The 17,880-nt window shown below is 46.9% G+C and overlaps 1 protein-coding gene across 1 annotated transcript in view; it reads right to left on the bottom strand.

Annotated features, from left to right (window-relative positions):
* The window catches only part of LOC138528640 (tripeptidyl-peptidase 1-like), a 171,970-nt gene that overhangs the window by 14,014 nt on the left and 140,076 nt on the right, over positions 1–17,880 (bottom strand). The window contains exons 6-11 of the mRNA XM_069640459.1: positions 14,233–14,411; positions 11,678–11,876; positions 6,812–7,000; positions 4,989–5,061; positions 3,608–3,728; positions 3,282–3,440 (exon numbers count right to left, since the gene is read on the bottom strand). Coding sequence (XP_069496560.1) covers positions 3,282–3,440; positions 3,608–3,728; positions 4,989–5,061; positions 6,812–7,000; positions 11,678–11,876; positions 14,233–14,411 — 920 coding nt within the window. The remainder of the gene's footprint in view (positions 1–3,281; positions 3,441–3,607; positions 3,729–4,988; positions 5,062–6,811; positions 7,001–11,677; positions 11,877–14,232; positions 14,412–17,880) is intronic.

The following is a 17,880-nucleotide window of genomic DNA, read 5'->3' as shown; positions in this document are numbered from 1 at the left end:
ATTAGTGTTCTGTGTGTTTTCCTCACGCCATGATGCCCTTGGGTGACCGTGCGCTCTATAAATGCTGATAACATAACAGAACACTAACCCGACGCCCCCAGCCGTCTGCTCTAGGGCTGAACCCGGCTGAATAGCCAGTCTAACGTCAGGCCCATTACTACTATTAAACTCGCCAACATCTTTGCATCCCTTGAACCTACCACGTACGAGGTAGTGTCCTTCCCGCCACCGTCATCCAACAATCCAAGGTCGAAGCACCTTTGCCCCCTTCAAATCATCAATAAGTCGCTCTCGCAGGAGACATCCCCCACACTGCTCAAAACCGGTGCAATACGCTCAGTTCCCCTCCAAAAGGAAACTACCCAGACAATCTCATCAGATACCACCCAATCACCAACCTTCCCTCCCTGGGGATGGTCCAGAAACCTGTGCGAACAAATAGTGCAACCTGGTGTCTTACAAGGCAGTCAGACCATCATGTGGGCTATTGATGACACACTCCGTATCATGGAGAAAGGTGACTCGTGTCCTTGACCCATCTAAAGCCTTCTACACAGTCCACCACTTGATCCATTTCACTACTAGCCTTACAGATGGGGTTCTCTGGCTCCATTCTTATTGCTTCACCTCCTACCTACTGGACAGACTCCAGCTGCTCCAGATGGGGAGGTTCAAGCTGATGATCCACCCAGTCACATACAGGTTGCCCAAGTCTCCATCCTGTCAAAAGCCTCTAGGACCTCTCTCTGATGATTTCGACATCTCAGTCCATCAAAGCTCAGGGGTCGGTGGGTGGCATAATGATACCTAAAGGTCACTTGCGCCCAAGACTTCTCACAGCTTAAACACAGTCTTGCACTTATCCAATCCTGGGTGTTAAGAGCACCATAACCGAATGCGCGAATCTCGGCAAACGCACCCAAGCAAACACTCATCCAAAACTGGCTAGCCTCACTGAAGTTACTGCCCCTGGTTACTGGCCCTCACTGTTGCTACCATGTTCGAGTAACAGCTTAAAATCAAGTGCAGAAGATATTGGCCCACCAGATAGATCTTCACTTTAAATAGTCTGACTGTAAACCATCCAGACCGGCTGCCTTACCCACTGGGAGAGCCTTCACACAGACCCAAATCTCATCCCAAGTAAAAACAATGGGGGCCTCCCCCACTCCCTGCTCGGCCATGATGGGTTCTCCCTCTACATCAACATCAAAGAAGATGCTGGAAGAGTGGGGGGCCCACCTATCAGCCGATTTCTTCGGATTATCAAATCCCCGGCTGACTAGGCTCCAAAAGAGCTTGCAATCTTCAGTCACCACCGCAGACTCCAATTGCTCCCATTGCTTAAAAATATGCCTTTTCAGCAACTTACTATAATCAATCTTAAGGGCGTATCATTGGCTGCCATTCAACCCCCACCCTGAGCCGCCCACTGATTACCCATTTCAACGTCCTGCATTCCTGGTCATTCCGGGTGCACCCCTAGTCCCTGGCCTATCAGTCCGCTTTCTGCGCTGGTACAAACACTTACTTTCACAGGATATTGTCACAATTAAGTCTTCGGACCATCTAATAATCCCAGTAGCACCCGCTAGGGCGTTCCTGTACACAGACAGGATTTCCTCCAATCTGTCTGAAACCAAAATCATATCATGATTGAAACGAAAAGAACACTCCGGTAGACACCTACTACTCTCAACCTCCGGGGCAGGGGTCTGACTGGGAAGCTTCAAAGCTACAACCAGGGGGAAGTGGTCACTATCCATACCAGCGGCCACCTCAAAGCTGGTAATCCAGGGGAAAAAGTAACTATCGATCAGGCAGTAGACGATTATAGAAACACTATTACCCCGTTGGAAAGTATGCCTGGCTGGACAATCCCCAACACACCTCCCCTTTAATTCCACTAGATGGTATTCCTTCATAAAGTAACCCAACTCCTCACCCCGGACATCTCGTTGGGGGTTTAGCTGGCATGTAAAGATCTGAAGATCAGGAAATAGGGTTTCCCCTGTTACCATGGATACCGTGGAGCTACATCCCATTGGACATAAACACTAGAACTGATGCCCTATGAGTTCCTCACAGGGCACAAGGCCATTAAAGCATCTGAGCCTGCCTGCGCTTCGCTTCCTATATCCTAGGAGACCACCATGACACCATGTCACTCTTGCAAACCTTGTATCCACCTTTGTGCAGCAGCGCTGCTTCCTAGGAATGTTTGCACTTTATACATCCCACATAATTATACGACCATACGTGGGGTGGACATTTCTATTGGAGATGTTGAGAAGTGTAAATTATGGTAGTCTGCTTTGATGCAAAGTGTCCAGAGCACAGCAGCCAATCCCAGGCTGCCATCAGGCATCAACTGTGATCTCCAGGCACCATGGATTAAAAACCACTCAAGGGCTTGACGACAAACAACAGCTCAACTATAGTGTCTTAAGTGCAAACAGAGTACATGCTACAGACAGGGAAGGAATTGGGCCGGAACGCGACGGAACTGTGATCCGACAAAGATTGTCTTCCCAGAGAGCCTTTCCATGTAGGCCTGATGCCCGACTGCGAGAATCTCCTTAATGTTGTGCGTTTGGAGTCTGCTGAGCAGCTCAATGTTGTGTGAGAGTTTACAAACTGCCTCTGAAAGTAGTCCTTTACTCACCAAAACACCCCAAACTCGAGTAATGAAACGGTCCAAAGCTGTGTATATGTCTCATGCTCTGCACACATTTTACTGTCAGGGTGACTATTCTGACAGATGAAATGAGCACCATACCCAGCGTGCCTTGCATGCTCAGAAGGAAGGAACATTGGAATGACTAACACAAACATGTTTGATAAACTGGTGGTCATTATGATGTTCCCAAAATGTTTTATGCAAAGCAGCCAGCATCCTCTTTTCAGGGCACCCACATTATTCCACATCTAGCTCTGCCCCTCAGTCCCACCTGTACTGCTGACGATCCACACTGATGCCTGCTAGCCCCTTCCCCGCGCACAAAGGAGAGGAAGGCGAGTTCCCCCAGCAAACTTGGTCCCTTTCCAGCACTGACTACAAAAAGAACAAATCCCAGGCTTGCGCATAGACTGAGCTCACCAAAAGACCATCAAACGGTCTAGAGAAACCTGGGAGCTCCAAAAAGAGAAGTCCTAGAAAAACAGGTAAAAAAAATAAAGAAAATGCTAGGCCATAAACTATGAGATGGCAGTAATCGTTGGTCCACCTTCTGGCCCTTGATGAGCGTGCATGCCAAGACCGGCAGTAGAACAGCTCTTACCGAGGTGCCCGACACCCAAGGGATGGGGATCCGGTTGCTCACGACCCAGTAGTTGTCAGAGAGGGCGGCGATGTCGGGGTAGGCGCGGCCACTGGCATTGTAGTAGCTCTTGGGAGGTGGCTTTACCATGCTATTCAGGTAGTTCTTCACAGCAGAGACCTGGCAAGAAAAGCACAGATTTGATCCTTGTCTTAAGCTCTGTTAACACCACTTGTTCCATGTATGGTGATGTACTTTTTATGGATTTTAAGATCTGTGATCTTTGTATGAGCTGCCTTGACCGCCTTGGTGTCAAGCTCACGGTGTCTGGAGAGGTTTCGGCTCACCTGATAGTCTGGCATCGGGAAGACATTGCTGAATCCTCCACCGCTGATGTAGTCCGTCACCTCGTAGGTGAGCAGGAAGGGGTTCTTGAAGGATGTTCCTCCCACGGTGGTGACGTAAGGGCTGCGGGCGGGAGACAAAAGAGAAAGTGACGCCATCTTAGGCATCATCACCAAGGAGAGCCAAGCCTAAATCACACAAGTTCCTCCTGAAAGTCATGGCCTTGATTGTCACCAGCGCTTCAAGATCCAGCGACAGACACCCATATCAACCCAGACACCTTAAATTCCACTTCCATCATTACCAGCGGCATCATGCTCACAGACATCATTCTCATCGCTCTCGAAACCTTGGCCCGCTGTGTCTGACCCTCACGGTTTTCAGCATTAAATGAGCTGTTTCTGGCACATAACGAACCAAAGAGATAGCTGAAGGCTTCGAATTAATCTCAACAACTAGCTGATCTGGGCAAGCTAGCACACCGCCGTTCCGAGCCCAGTCTAGCCACTGTAGGAGGGAAGCGGGCACATGCCAACAGGTCTTCCCTTTGCATTCCCTCAGCTTTCAGATCAGATGTTTGTAGCACCTACTGAATCAGATACTCTGCCACCTTTGCGGGTCACCCAAAGCAAGCAGCAAGGATCCGATCGCTGGCGATCCTGTAGCACAGTATCCAATGGCAGGGATGCCCTTTGGGTGTCACCATGGCCTGCAACCGGGTAACCCGCTCTGCTGTTTTATGTGATTACATCGATTAGACGTGCACTTACACTTATTTTGTACTTTTAAAAACCACTTGCTATGATTTCCTTCGGGTCAAACATCGTGGGAGGTCACTTTGGGAAACATCAGGGGATGGAAGTGGGTAGGAGGTCTCTTCCGCTACCCTATAATTTGAATGAAATGGCCACCACCAGCCTGCACTACAACCTCCAGCTTTATTAATGGTGGTATAATCATTAGTTGCTTCATCTCAGACACTCGGCATCACCGCATGGAAGCCGCGCAAGCCTTCATTCTCACGGTGCTCCAACTCTTCACGCCCTCATCATCGCCATCGTTGACGGGATCAATCCAACACTCATCGTTGCCACTTGCAAAAGCACTTGCCCATAATCCAATGCTATGAGCTCCCTTCACAGGAGCTGAGTGCTCCGGGGACTGGAGCACATATCACAGGGACAGACTGCGGGGCTACTCCCTACACCCCGTTTAATCACTACGTACCGGGTACGCCAATATCACTGTTTGAGCAGCCACCAGCTCATGTTCCAACAATCGTAATGAGGTTTTACTTTCATGATGGGTTGTGTTTTTACATCTATGTTACCCCATGGTCTGCATCCTAATAACCTGATTAAAGGCTGAACTGCAAGTTCTTACCTAGAAGCCGGAAAACTGGGTCTGAACGCGTTGTCCCCTTTGGCTTTGTGCCAGCAGCCGGCCCCAGAATCCCCTGACAAAGAAAACCACAGACATTAGAAGTCACACAGTGCGAAGAAAGGTCTGTGCAACCGTTCCCTGACCCACTGGTGGGCGGTGTGATGAAGTCAGTGCCCAGACCTCGTCCCAAGAGGGGAGGATGACACTGGGGGACAAGGAAGGCGGCCTACCAGGGCCATAGGGCCATTGACTTAAGCTACTTGGCGAAGGTAACAGTTGATATCCCCAGAGCGCCTTCCCAATAACATGGACAGCCCGCTCAGCTGCATTCTGCCTCTCCCGCCAGCCCACAACCTGCCCTAGAATGTCTTCACAGCTGGTGAATTTCTTTAATTGGAGGGGCATAGATTTTCACCACAATTATGCCAGAGTAACTGAGCCCAAACTAACCCAGAGCAGTTTGGGGTGGTTCTCCTCCCAAGAAAATGTTTTGAAAGCTAGGTTAAAATGGCACACTATGCAGCACAATGGAAAATTGGGTAAACGGTCAGACAGATTGCAATCAGTTTTGTGGGTTAACTCATGAAAAAAGAAATAGATGTAAGTCACCAACAGTGCACAGAAGCATTTCCACAACACCTTCGCCCACAATATATGCCAATATAAAAACATATATGCCTGTAGTTCCATATAGGAACATACTCATGTTTGCTTTGTGCATAATGCCAGTAATGATAATATAAGAAAGCATGTCCAAGCTGGCTCTACCAATATATGGCAGTATCCCCACATAAGATCATACTACTATTGGCTTTGCTATTAAAAATGCCACGAAAACGTGTCCAAATTGGCTGTGCTTATGTAGGCCAGCTTAGATATGTAATAAAACGTATGTTTGGTTTACCTTTGATGCTCAGTAAAAAATACCACGACACAGTAAGAAATGATAGCCGGACTAGCAGCACTGAAATTTGCTAGCCTTGCTACGTCATACAACTTATGTTTGTTTTATCAAAAATGCCCAGTAAAAATGCCATGCCACAGTAAATAATTATAGCTAGACTGGCTGCACCAAAATATGATGGTCTAGCCACTAAACAAGTATCGTGCTTGCTTTATTATAGATGGCCATTAAAACACGTCATGCTGTAGTACATCCCCCTCTGCCTGCCAAAATCAGCACTCCGCCTCGGCACAAGCACACACATTCATACAACATTCACTTGCTCATTCACACACAGCATTCACAATCCACATTCAGTTGTGCACCTATGCTCTCACTGATTCACACAAGCATACATACACACACTTATATCATAAACATTAAAGTTCATCTTCCATTAGCCCTGGTCTGGACTCTGCTCCTCACTGCCACCACAAAAGCCTGGAAAGCACAGCTGGAAAGGTGCTTCCTGTTTCCTGCACATGTGTGGAGGATCTGGAAGCTCCAAACCCAATGTCCCAAGCTGTATGAATGTGCAGAGAGGTGCGGGAACGCCCCATATGCATATTCAGATGTGCAGTACCCCAGCCTGCATCCCCAATGGGCCATGCAAGTCTGGGGAAGCAAAACACCCCGAGCCGTGCAAAAAAGCAAGATAGCAACAAAACACGGGCTCTATTGTACCATTCCCAATCACCTCACTGGAAACGCGTCACTGCCCTCACATCCAATCCATCTGGCCTAAACGCCTTTCCACACAAATCTACTTGCCCAGGCATGTTCAGATTCGGCTATGCAAGTATGACGCCCTGTGCAGAACATCCCTAAAACGGAATGAAATGGCGCCATGCTCATCATGGTTACGCATTAGGGCACATACCTGAGGCGAAGAGTATGGAGAGACCTCTTGCGCCAGCCTTCATGAACTCCACATTAATCCGCTCCATGTAGGCAATTGAAAGACTGTCTTCATCATCTCCGTAGCTAACGGTGTGAACCCACGGAAGGGACGACATGTTGCTCAGCAACAGCAGCCAGTCCAAGAATGGCTCCTGCGATTCGTGGCGGCCTGCAAGAAATCCAGCAAAGAGATTATCAGATCCAGTGTGCATCCAGGTCAAGTCTTCCATCTTTTCCAAATGCTGATGGATACACTCCATTTAGGGTACTACCGGGAAGAAAGCGCTTCAAGGAACTTCAGAACAAACGGAAAAGGTAGGTAGAACAACCTGGATAAAACTGGAAAAAGGCTGAGAAGTGGATTATGGATGTGGGACTGCTCTTATGGGCTTCTCTTACCAGGTAACTCTCTAGCACGCCCTCCCTGACCACTTTCATCCAAGTCTTTGCGTTTGCAAAATCTCATTACCTTAAAACTGGCCAATCAAACCTTCATGTTTCCACTTCCATCCACTGCCTCTTCAGGCAGCTGCCTGCCACCCTCGCCTTGAGTTCACAAAACCAGTTCTGTTCCCAGGGACGCATTTACAATAAGGCACACTAGGCCATGGCCTAGGGCGGCAGAGTGCCAATGCAGCAGCATTTTATAGCAGTTTCTTTTCATCGTACTAGGTGCCATTTCTTAATGTTCATTTGGTTGATCCACAATGCCCAAGTGATATTAGCAGTCACTGCACTCTTGATCCACAATGCCCAAGTGATATTAGCAGTCACAGCACTCTTGATCCACAATGCCCAAGTGATATTAGCAGTCACTGCACTCTGCCAACGTCTTTGCTGTCCAAACTTGTATAAATGGCTGAAATTCACAAGGTTCTAGAGTTAAGGTGACTTTTGTAAAAAAAAAAAAAAGGAAATGTATACCAAACCCAGAATGCATTAGGAATTTAGTTATACAGCTCTGACTGGCATATATGGCAAATATGAAGGTCTGTGGTAATTCTTATGCCCCCAAAATGCTCTTTGATATGCAAAGCAGGCCTTGGTTTTATTGGTGCCACGCCCCATTCTTTCTAATCAACACACAAATCATTGCACAAATGAGGGTTTTCCATCCTGAGAAGTAAAGGTTAAAGGTTAAAGGTGTGTCATTTTCACATGCTTATGCTTCAGGTGGGCACTATAATGACGTTTAGAAGAAGCACAACATTCCCTCCCCTCCCCCACATTTCGGAGGTCTATGCCCGCTCAATGAAGACAAGCATGAAATAAGATTGTACAGAAGTTAAAATGGCAAAGAGGAAATCCGAATGCACAAGTGTATCAAGAAGCCTGTGAAATGATACCCGGAGCCATAGAAGGGTGAGTGAGAAAAGACAAGAGCTGTAAAGGAGAAAGGTTTGACGACGCTGCTCAGCACTGAGCAGGAAAATGGCCGCCCGGCTGGGCTCATCATGTTCAGCTGCACACTCAGTACTACCAGGAGAACAACTGCAAAGTATGTCAGGGAACATAGAGCAGTTACGTTTATAAGTAACCTTAACATACATTGTAAACAAGGCATGACTTTTACTGTGAAACAGGACCTTAAAACAACAGCAGGAAATCTATATCTATTACCCACAAGGCCCAAAATGCTCTTATGTATTACACAGCCCATGCAACTCTCGAAATGTTAAATTGCCGCAAACGCAAGCTGGCAAGCCCTAAAGCCTAAACCACGCCCACAAAGGTAATGTTGTGCTGGAACGCCCAACAACCCACTACTCAGTTTCACTCTTGGGGTGTCGGATATTTTGGACAGTAGTATGTGTTATAAAAGCTGCCTCCACTGCGCAGCTACGAGGAGTGCTGTTGCTTCCCATCCATGCATGTTCTGGGCCGCCCTTATCCATTAGTCCACCCTGAGGACGCACGGCCAAATGTTCCAAGAACCTTCCCCTCTGTTTTTACTCTACTGAGGTGTTTATGCCCAGGCAGAGTTAACAAATGTAACTTGTGATTTTGCCATATTGTAATGACTTTCCATCTCTAGGGATTGGAGGTAAATGGGCTGCACTATGTGCTATCTCGCCTTATCCCCGTTATGCGCCCAGCTAGCACAGGAGCTGTACTGTCTCATATGACCCTTGGGAAGGAGGTTCAGTTCATTTAATGAACCCTTTCTTCTGTCCAGTTGTGAGAGCGTTTATGTTGCTATCAGTTCTTCTAAAAGATGGTTTCTGATGAAACTGAGAGTAGTCCATTGGCCTCAACACGTACCTCCAGTGCACGCAACTGTAGACCACACGGCCTTCTCCAAATCCTGGGCAGCAGAGACCTGAAAACGTGCATTCAACCGATATAGCATAGACGATGACAGGCTTGGATTGACAGAGTGCAAGCAATACGTTTCTAATCCCTGCAGCCTTAAAAACGGCCTTATGTTGGTATGGAGCCAAATTGGAAAAAAGTGGAGGTAAAAAGGGGGGGATTTTGGCCAAAGGTGGATAGAGACTAAAGAAGGTGCAGAGTTGGGCGAAGATGTGGAGTGAAGTTGGGGAGGGGACACTTGCACTTAATTTGGCCGAGTTCAGCAGAAAACATAAATACGCCACTGTGCAAGATTTACACAGACGCTATGCAAACGCGCTTGCATGCACACAATAAACTGAGTGTCTGAGGGCCCTTGTTTCCTAGTGAAGGGCTATCTTGCACCCACTTTGGAGAGTAACAGTAACTGTTCTGTCTAAGCTGCTGAGGAAGAGCACTCGCCTTTGGCTTTCCTGGAGGTGAGAGACCGCTTACTCTGCTCTTGGCTGATCTGGAGTTGGCTGTGTGCATGTCTAAATGCACAGACACCAGCTGCACTCTTTGGCCTGGTGCGTCTTCCCACAATGTCTTGATACACTGAGTGCCAAGTGCAGCCTTGGACATACAGAACTACAGGTATTGATGCATATATTAACTAACAGACCTTTGGTGAATCCCAAATGATGTACATTTGGAAATCAGTTCCAGGAAGGTTTGTGCGGTGATTAACGCATAATCTGCATATAGCTGCAGTGGCCGGCGATCATGGGTCTGTCACGCAGGGCGTTAACTCATCCATCTAAGTCATTAATATACGTTAGACATCAGGGGCCCGGGAGACCGCTGTAGCCTATCCCCCTATCTGAAGGAAATATTGATCACTCCAACTGGACACCTAAGGAATGCATTTTCCTCCAAATACTCAGCATGGAGTATGGATTACCTTATTTGTGACCAAGGACGAGAAACGTCCATGAATGCAAGATATATTGGGGCTTGTGGACCAACAGTACGCTTGCTAATAAATGGAGCAAAAGCAGACAATAATGGTTCATTGTGCCGAAACTGAACTGAACCAATGATATGCGATGGAAAGACTTGGAACATGCCATTAACCTTGCCCCGAACCACTTTCGGAACACAGGCAGGTAGCACTTAGGAGAGAATTTGGGCACTAATGCATCGGGTCACTAGTATAGACTTCCCAGCTAGTCCGGTTCCTCATAGGAATTCAATAGAGCATTGAAAACACAAATTAGAAGCGGTGCCCAAAATGCGATATCAAATTTGTACGGATCCGTTGGACAACAGTCTGGCCCGGCACTTTCATGCTATTCTTCAGTTCGCCACGCAGGAACAATCTCATTAAGACTGGAAAGAATGGTTTCGGAATCTCTGAATTCTTACCCAATGGATCTTTGGCCACAGCAGGGATGCTGCCTTCTTGTATATCCCTAGAACGGCACAACACATGAAAAAGTGATGATCCCGTCAACCTGTGATGACCTAACAATCAGCCCTAGAACTGCTGACATCCCCCTTAATCCTGCAGTTCATTATTAGTGATGGCAAATTCACGTCTTCCCAGCCCGCCTCTTTTTCATGCGCTTTCCCACCTCGTACAGATTTGTTCAAGCACAGCCTCTAATCAGCCCTCATTTATTTTGTAAAGCTTCAGAAAGATCTTTTTAGCAATTTTGGAGTTTGCAGTTAAAGAGTTATCGTGAGATTTACAGGATAATTCAGATCTTTTTTTTTGTTGACAGAGTCAGTTTCAACGTAGATAACACTGACATGATCAGTTAACCCCAAATAATGGTCTACCCAAGGAAGAAGAGGGGCCTCCAGAGGACGAATTAGGAGGCCATTTTGACTCAAAATCAGCCATTTTAAGGCTCAGCTGTTATTACTTAACGTAGAAACAGTGTTTCCAAGCACCCATGCTGTCTATAAGAAATGCAGGATTAATATGAAGAATGAACATTAGTAGCTGTATTTTAATGTGACGCCGTAAGCGGCCGCAAAGCCCTGTTATTGGCTGGCACGAGTAGTGAAGCCTCTCTCTCCTCCTTCTCCTCCCCATCTCTCCTTCTCCCTCACATTCCCACTGCTCTTCTCTCCCTATTCCCTTCAGTTTAATTGCTCTTCTTACTGGTTTGTTGATCGATTCATACTGTAATTTGCTTCTACCGTTATATTGTTTATGTTTTATGTACCAAGTTGTTCAATTGTACAGCGCTTTGGCGTAAAGCGCTATATAAACAAATAAATACGACACAATACAAATACAATGTACAATTAGAAAGCAGCGGGCATCCAGTGACAAAAAGGTGTAGCACGTGACACAGTGTTGCGCACGTAGGCTGATGCTTTCAGTTTCACCCATGTGACCCTACGAAGCAGGAATACGGGACATTAGGCAGCAAATCATGTGACCAGGCTAGATAGATAGGGACAAGCAAGAGACAGGATGCTCGAAGACCGCAACTTCAATGACAAAATAATTCATTTGTGGTGGAGGAAGAGCCGTGGGTGAGGAGCGACGCTCAGATACCTGGATTGCTGAAGACCCAGGTAGAGATGTTGGCTCCGGTGCTCATGATGTACTCCACGTCCAGGCTTGCCTCGAGCCCAGCTCTTCCTCCGCCCTGATGACCCACCAATTTGTCCACCTGATTGTGATGATCGAAACTCCTTCCGAAAAGCTGCATGAATTCCGCAAGGTCAGCTTGATGGAAATACTGTTCCAAAAACTAAAAAGAGGGAATAAAATCACTCAGAAGTAAGGGACAAGGAATCACTTACAATGAAAACAACAGATTCAGAAAATTGGGAACAAGGTCATGTGCGTATAAGGAGCTCTTGCGCTGTGGTGACCGGCCTCGATTACGAGGTCGGCAGTGTGGGAAAAAACTGCAGTAATGTGGTGGTAATTCTGTTACTGACACATTACAGCACCACCAAACTAGGAGTTTGGCAGTAGATATGTATGTTTACCAGCGACCCAAAGTTGGAGGTAAAATGTTCTTCCTACCACCACAATTCCGCGGAAATACCACTGGTGAAATTACATCCAGTGGTAATTCTGCCAAAATCCCCATGGAGGATCTATGTATTCCAAAAAATGGGGACTTAAACAGCCTTCTATTACCATGGTAAATCCGTGGGAGCAAGTGGCGGTAAATGTAAATCCACGTCACGGTATTTGAGGCAGATTTCAGACAAACCACCATACTCGCATTGAGGCCCATTGCCTGGATCTCGATCATCTTGGAGGAGGAGATTTTTCTGATTATGCCCGCTTAGCTACCCTAAGGGATGTTAGTACAGACACAAATATCTCAAAATGAAATCGAAGCTATCCGAGACTCAGAGGCACCCTCCGTGTGGGCCGTCATGATGAAGGGGAGATGGTGAGGTTCTGTGTAGAGGGTGCTAAGAGGTGATATCTGTAGGAAGGACAGCGACCTCCTCCCAAATGTGAGGCTGTCAATAGGAGGGTGAATGGGAGAGAGTGATAGTCCTCATACAGAATGTGTCAGAATATGAGGGCAAGGTTGCCCTGTGCCAGAAGACCTGGGAACAGTTGAGTTTCCCCAAGAAAAGCCAATGTCAAGAAATGTCTGTGGGGGTGACAGAATGCAAAAGTAAGACGTTTCTGGCAGTAAATGGGTTTACCTGCATGCAGAGAATAGTTACAAGGTTTGTCTCTGGGAGAGAATAACACTATAGCATTGCATTAAATTATTCACTCAACTGTCCACTCACTTCAAAATAATAGGTGTTATAATCATCTAACTTAATGGTACTTGTTTCACTGACCATGGAAATCGAACCTGTGACTATGGGCTGGACACAGATCTCTGAAGTGAGCGCTTAACTTGCTGAGCTACCTTACAAGTTCCCAGAGGTACAGCTATCAGAATGTGAGTTTTTGTTGATGATGCATGGGCTGGCTAGGAAGTTGGTGCTGTGGCCAACCCCCAGATTTCCAGGGCGGTTATCAGACGAGGGTTGTAGCTAGGGGTATACCGAACTTTGGCTTCGAGTAAGTATTCGGGCGAATTCCGGCTGAAAAAAAAGCTATTCGGCTCGGGCCGAATAGTTTCTTATTATTCGGCTCTTGCCGAATACTTTGACATTCTCATTTGAATGCAATGCAACATGAACTCAGAAAGGCAAATATAGACTTCAGTTTCCAAAACTGAATAGAATTAGGACAGACAAATTGCCATCACACAGCTGAAAAATATCTTATATTGTAATCTGCTCTTTAGGGCATGTTTTGTTACAGATGCTTAGACAAAAAAGGTGCTTATCTTTTATACTTAGCCTGCAACAATACAGGAACATCTTTTCTTTTGGTAAATGTTAATATGCAATGTGCACTTTTTTCAGTTGGAAAAAACAAACTGAAAGAATTGTGCATAGATACTTTCAGTTCCTGTCATGTCACTTTCCATTGCGTACATCATAGCGCCCCCCCCTTTTATTTTTTTAAGGAATTGAGTCCTGAGTTTAACATTATCTGATATTTTATCAGGAAATTGTAAGTTGCATATGTTTGTATATTGGTGAGAAAGAGTGGCGAGGATAAGTGACGCATTTAAGATTTCCTCTTGACTTGTGCATGAGCCGACATTAACCATTTTATACATTTCTATGTGAGCTACAAAGAAGTTTCGAAACTCGACTACATCGACTTTGCAACTGGATAGAAAATGCAATGCATCTGATTCACAAAGGCAGTCCTTTTGCATTTGTGAAGCCTCCTAATTTAACTGGCACTGAATAGGCAACACTCTTCTGTACATTTGGTCCCTTTATTTTGGTTATATCTGCTTTATTTCTGGCTTTTATACTTTAAAAATAAAGATGCTACATTAATTACAATGAAGAGAAATAAACGTATAGAATGCATTTAAAATGATTAATTCTTTTTTTTTAATAAGTGTGTTTTTTGAAGTTTGGAACATGACATATTAAATAAAGCAACTATTCGGCTTCATATTCAGCTTCGGCCGAATAGTTGACAAACTATTCGGTATTCGGCCGAATACTAAATATGCTATTCGGTACAGCCCTAGTTGTAGCGCAATAGAGTCTCACCTGTGCACACGCTTGGCTATTGTTGGGAGAGCCTCCAATGTCGGTGTCGGAGAGGTTGTATCGCTGCCTGATCAGGGAAGGGGTGACTCCCAGATGGAGCTCCACACTCCGCTGCTTGTGGTCCTTCCAGGCCTTGCTCAGTACTTTGGTCTCCACAGGAAAACGGTGCAGACCCCCCACTGCGGCCCCCGAGAGAAAAAGAGTCAGTAGCGTGAGAAAAAGCAGCCTCTGGAGGATAAAATTCTGAATCAAATTAATTAAAACATCAGAGAAATCATGTATGAATCCAGAAATGTGTCCTAGATAACTCTGCGTTTGCCCTGCATATTATCGAGTGTTCCGTACCTCACATATGTGCACGCAAATGGGCACCAGACCAGAGAGATCTCGTCTAATGTCCAGAACAAAGAGGCATTCATTGGTGGATGAGTGGATGAATGCATAGTTGATGTATGTTAATGAGACCGTGGTCCTCATTACAGTTTTGCCGGTAATTACCAGTGGGATACCAGCAAAACTACTGTTTACTATGTACTATGTACTATGGAGTACATGGTACTCCATGGATGGGATCGCTGGAATTAACAGTACCAGTGATTCCGGCATTTACCGGTAAGTGCCTGAACTCCAGGCAGGTCTGGCCTTGCAGCAATCCACTGCTCCCACCGGCAAACGTATGTTTCCTCGGTCCGAAAAAAATGGCGGTGCCGACATTCCCGGCATTTGTTCCTGTATTCTTTCCAGACAGGGAACTCATAATGAGCCACCAAGTGTCAAATGTAATCAAGAATGTATTACTTACAGTAATGCGCATCATCCAGCACGTTAATGCTTGCTTTCATCTTTCACATGGCAGCAGGATGCAGAGCAAGAGCGTCACTTACCTGTAACAATATTTTGCAGCTTGACGCTCAGAGCAGGACATTTCGGGGCGGCCGGTTCTGCGCGGGCCGATTTGCCGCAGCCAGTTCGGCGTAGGAGCCGGTTCGGCGCAGCAGCCCGCGCCGAACTGCCCGCATCGAAATTAAAGGATTCGAAGCTGGGTAATACTGCCCTTCCGCCCCTCTACATGTCTTTCCTTCCTTACGCCGTTACAGTGGCAAGCACTTTTATACACGTACTGCCATCAGATGATGTGTGCAGACAGCCGTCTACCGAAAGTCAACTTCAGCAACTGACTGAAATGCACAAATAGTAAAATAGCAAATATAGAAAGTAAACGACAAAGAATGACTACACTACCTAGAATAAATAGTCGAGTGGCGTGGGAGTCACGGAGGTCATTAAGGACTGGAAGAGAAGGGGGGATCTGAGGGTAATAAATAGGGGGGCATTTACTCTACCCGTGCGGTAGGGAAAAGAGCTTTCCCCCTTGCATTACCAAAATCATGGAGAGGTTACCCAAATAATGCATAAGGAGTATGCCGAACAGCGATCCCCCAAAATGGAGCCGTTTATTTTTAGCTTTACCTGGGCCTATTGTTTGTGCCGCTCGATCTGGTCATTAATCGGACATTTATATTGAATAAATGAGGGCAAATACGGAATATGGTTGCAATAGTACCAAGTCATCTCTGTGCCCATCTCTAGTGCGATCATCAGCCAGGGTGTACCCTAAGCTAGTGCGATCATCAGCCAGGGTGTACCCTAAGCTAGTACCCTAAGTTAGTGCGATCATCAGCCAGGATGTACCCTAAGCTAAAACCCAAGCTAGTGCGCTCATCCGCCAGGGTGTACCCTAAGCTAGTGCGATCATCAGCCAGGGTGTACCCTAAGCTAGTACCCTAAGTTAGTGCGATCATCAGCCAGGGTGTACCCTAAGCTAAAACCCAAGCTAGTGCGCTCATCCGCCAGGGTGTACCCTAAGCTAGTGCCCTAAACTAGTGCGATAATCAGCCAGGGTGTACCCTAAGCTAGTACGCTAAGCTAGTGCGATCATCAGCCAGGGTGTACCCTAAGCTAAAACCCAAGCTAGTGCGCTCATCCGCCAGGGTGTACCCTAAGCTAGTGCGATCATCAGCCAGGGTGTACCCTAAGCTAGTACCCTAAATTAGTGCGATCATCAGCCACGGTGTACCCTAAGCTAAAACCCAAGCTAGTGCGCTCATCCGCCAGGGTGTACCCTAAGCTAGTGCCCTAAACTAGTGCGATAATCAGCCAGGGTGTACCCTAAGCTAGTACCCTAAGCTAGTGCGATCATCAGCCAGGGTGTACCCTAAGCTAGTACCCTAAGCTAGTGCGATCATCAACCAGGATGTACCCTAAGCTAGTGCCCTAAGCTAGTGTGATCATCCGCCAGGGTGTACCCTAAGCTAGTGCCCTAAGCTAGTGCAATAATCAGCCAGGGTGTACCCTAAGCTAGTGCGATAATCAGCCAGGGTGTACCCTGAGCTACTGCGATCATCAGCCAGGGTGTACCCTAAGCTAGTACCCTAAGCTAGTGCGATAATCAGCCTGGGTGTACCCTAAGCTAGTACCCTAAGCTAGTGCGATAATCAGCCTGGGTGTACCCTAAGCTAGTACCCTAAGCTAGTGCGATCATCAGCCAGGGTGTACCCTAAGCTAGTACCCTAAGTTAGTGCGATCATCAGCCAGGGTGTACCCTAAGCTAAAACCCAAGCTAGTGCGCTCATCCGCCAGGGTGTACCCTAAGCTAGTGCGATCATCAGCCAGGGTGTACCCTAAGCTAGTACCCTAAGTTAGTGCGATCATCAGCCAGGGTGTACCCTAAGCTAAAACCCAAGCTAGTGCGCTCATCCGCCAGTGTGTACCCTAAGCTAGTGCCCTAAACTAGTGCGATAATCAGCCAGGGTGTACCCTAAGCTAGTACCCTAAGCTAGTGCGATCATCAGCCAGGGTGTACCCTAAGCTAGTACCCTAAGCTAGTGCGATCATCAACCAGGATGTACCCTAAGCTAGTGCCCTAAGCTAGTGTGATCATCCGCCAGGGTGTACCCTAAGCTAGTGCGATAATCAGCCAGGGTGTACCCTAAGCTAGTGCGATAATCAGCCAGGGTGTACCCTGAGCTACTGCGATCATCAGCCAGGGTGTACCCTAAGCTAGTACCCTAAGCTAGTGCGATAATCAGCCTGGGTGTACCCTAAGCTAGTACCCTAAGCTAGTGCGATAATCAGCCTGGGTGTACCCTAAGCTAGTACCCTAAGCTAGTGCGATCATCAGCTAGGGTGTACCCTAAGCTAGTACCCTAAGCTAGTGCGCTCATCCGCCAGGGTGTACCCTAAGCTAGTGCGATCATCAGCCAGGGTGTACCCTAAGCTAGTACCCTAAGTTAGTGCGATCATCAGCCAGGGTGTACCCTAAGCTAGTGCCCTAAACTAGTGCGATAATCAGCCAGGGTGTACCCTAAGCTAGTACCCTAAGCTAGTGCGATCATCAGCCAGGGTGTACCCTAAGCTAGTACCCTAAGCTAGTGCGATCATCAACCAGGATGTACCCTAAGCTAGTGCCCTAAGCTAGTGTGATCATCCGCCAGGGTGTACCCTAAGCTAGTGCCCTAAGCTAGTGCGATAATCAGCCAGGGTGTACCCTAAGCTAGTGCGATAATCAGCCAGGGTGTACCCTGAGCTACTGCGATCATCAGCCAGGGTGTACCCTAAGCTAGTACCCTAAGCTAGTGCGATGATCAG

This window comes from Ambystoma mexicanum, chromosome 7q, assembly GCF_040938575.1.
Source record: "Ambystoma mexicanum isolate Mex_15411 chromosome 7q, UKY_AmexF1_1, whole genome shotgun sequence".
In the NCBI taxonomy this organism is placed as follows: domain Eukaryota; kingdom Metazoa; phylum Chordata; class Amphibia; order Caudata; family Ambystomatidae; genus Ambystoma; species Ambystoma mexicanum.
This window is presented reverse-complemented; position numbering and strand designations above follow the sequence as displayed.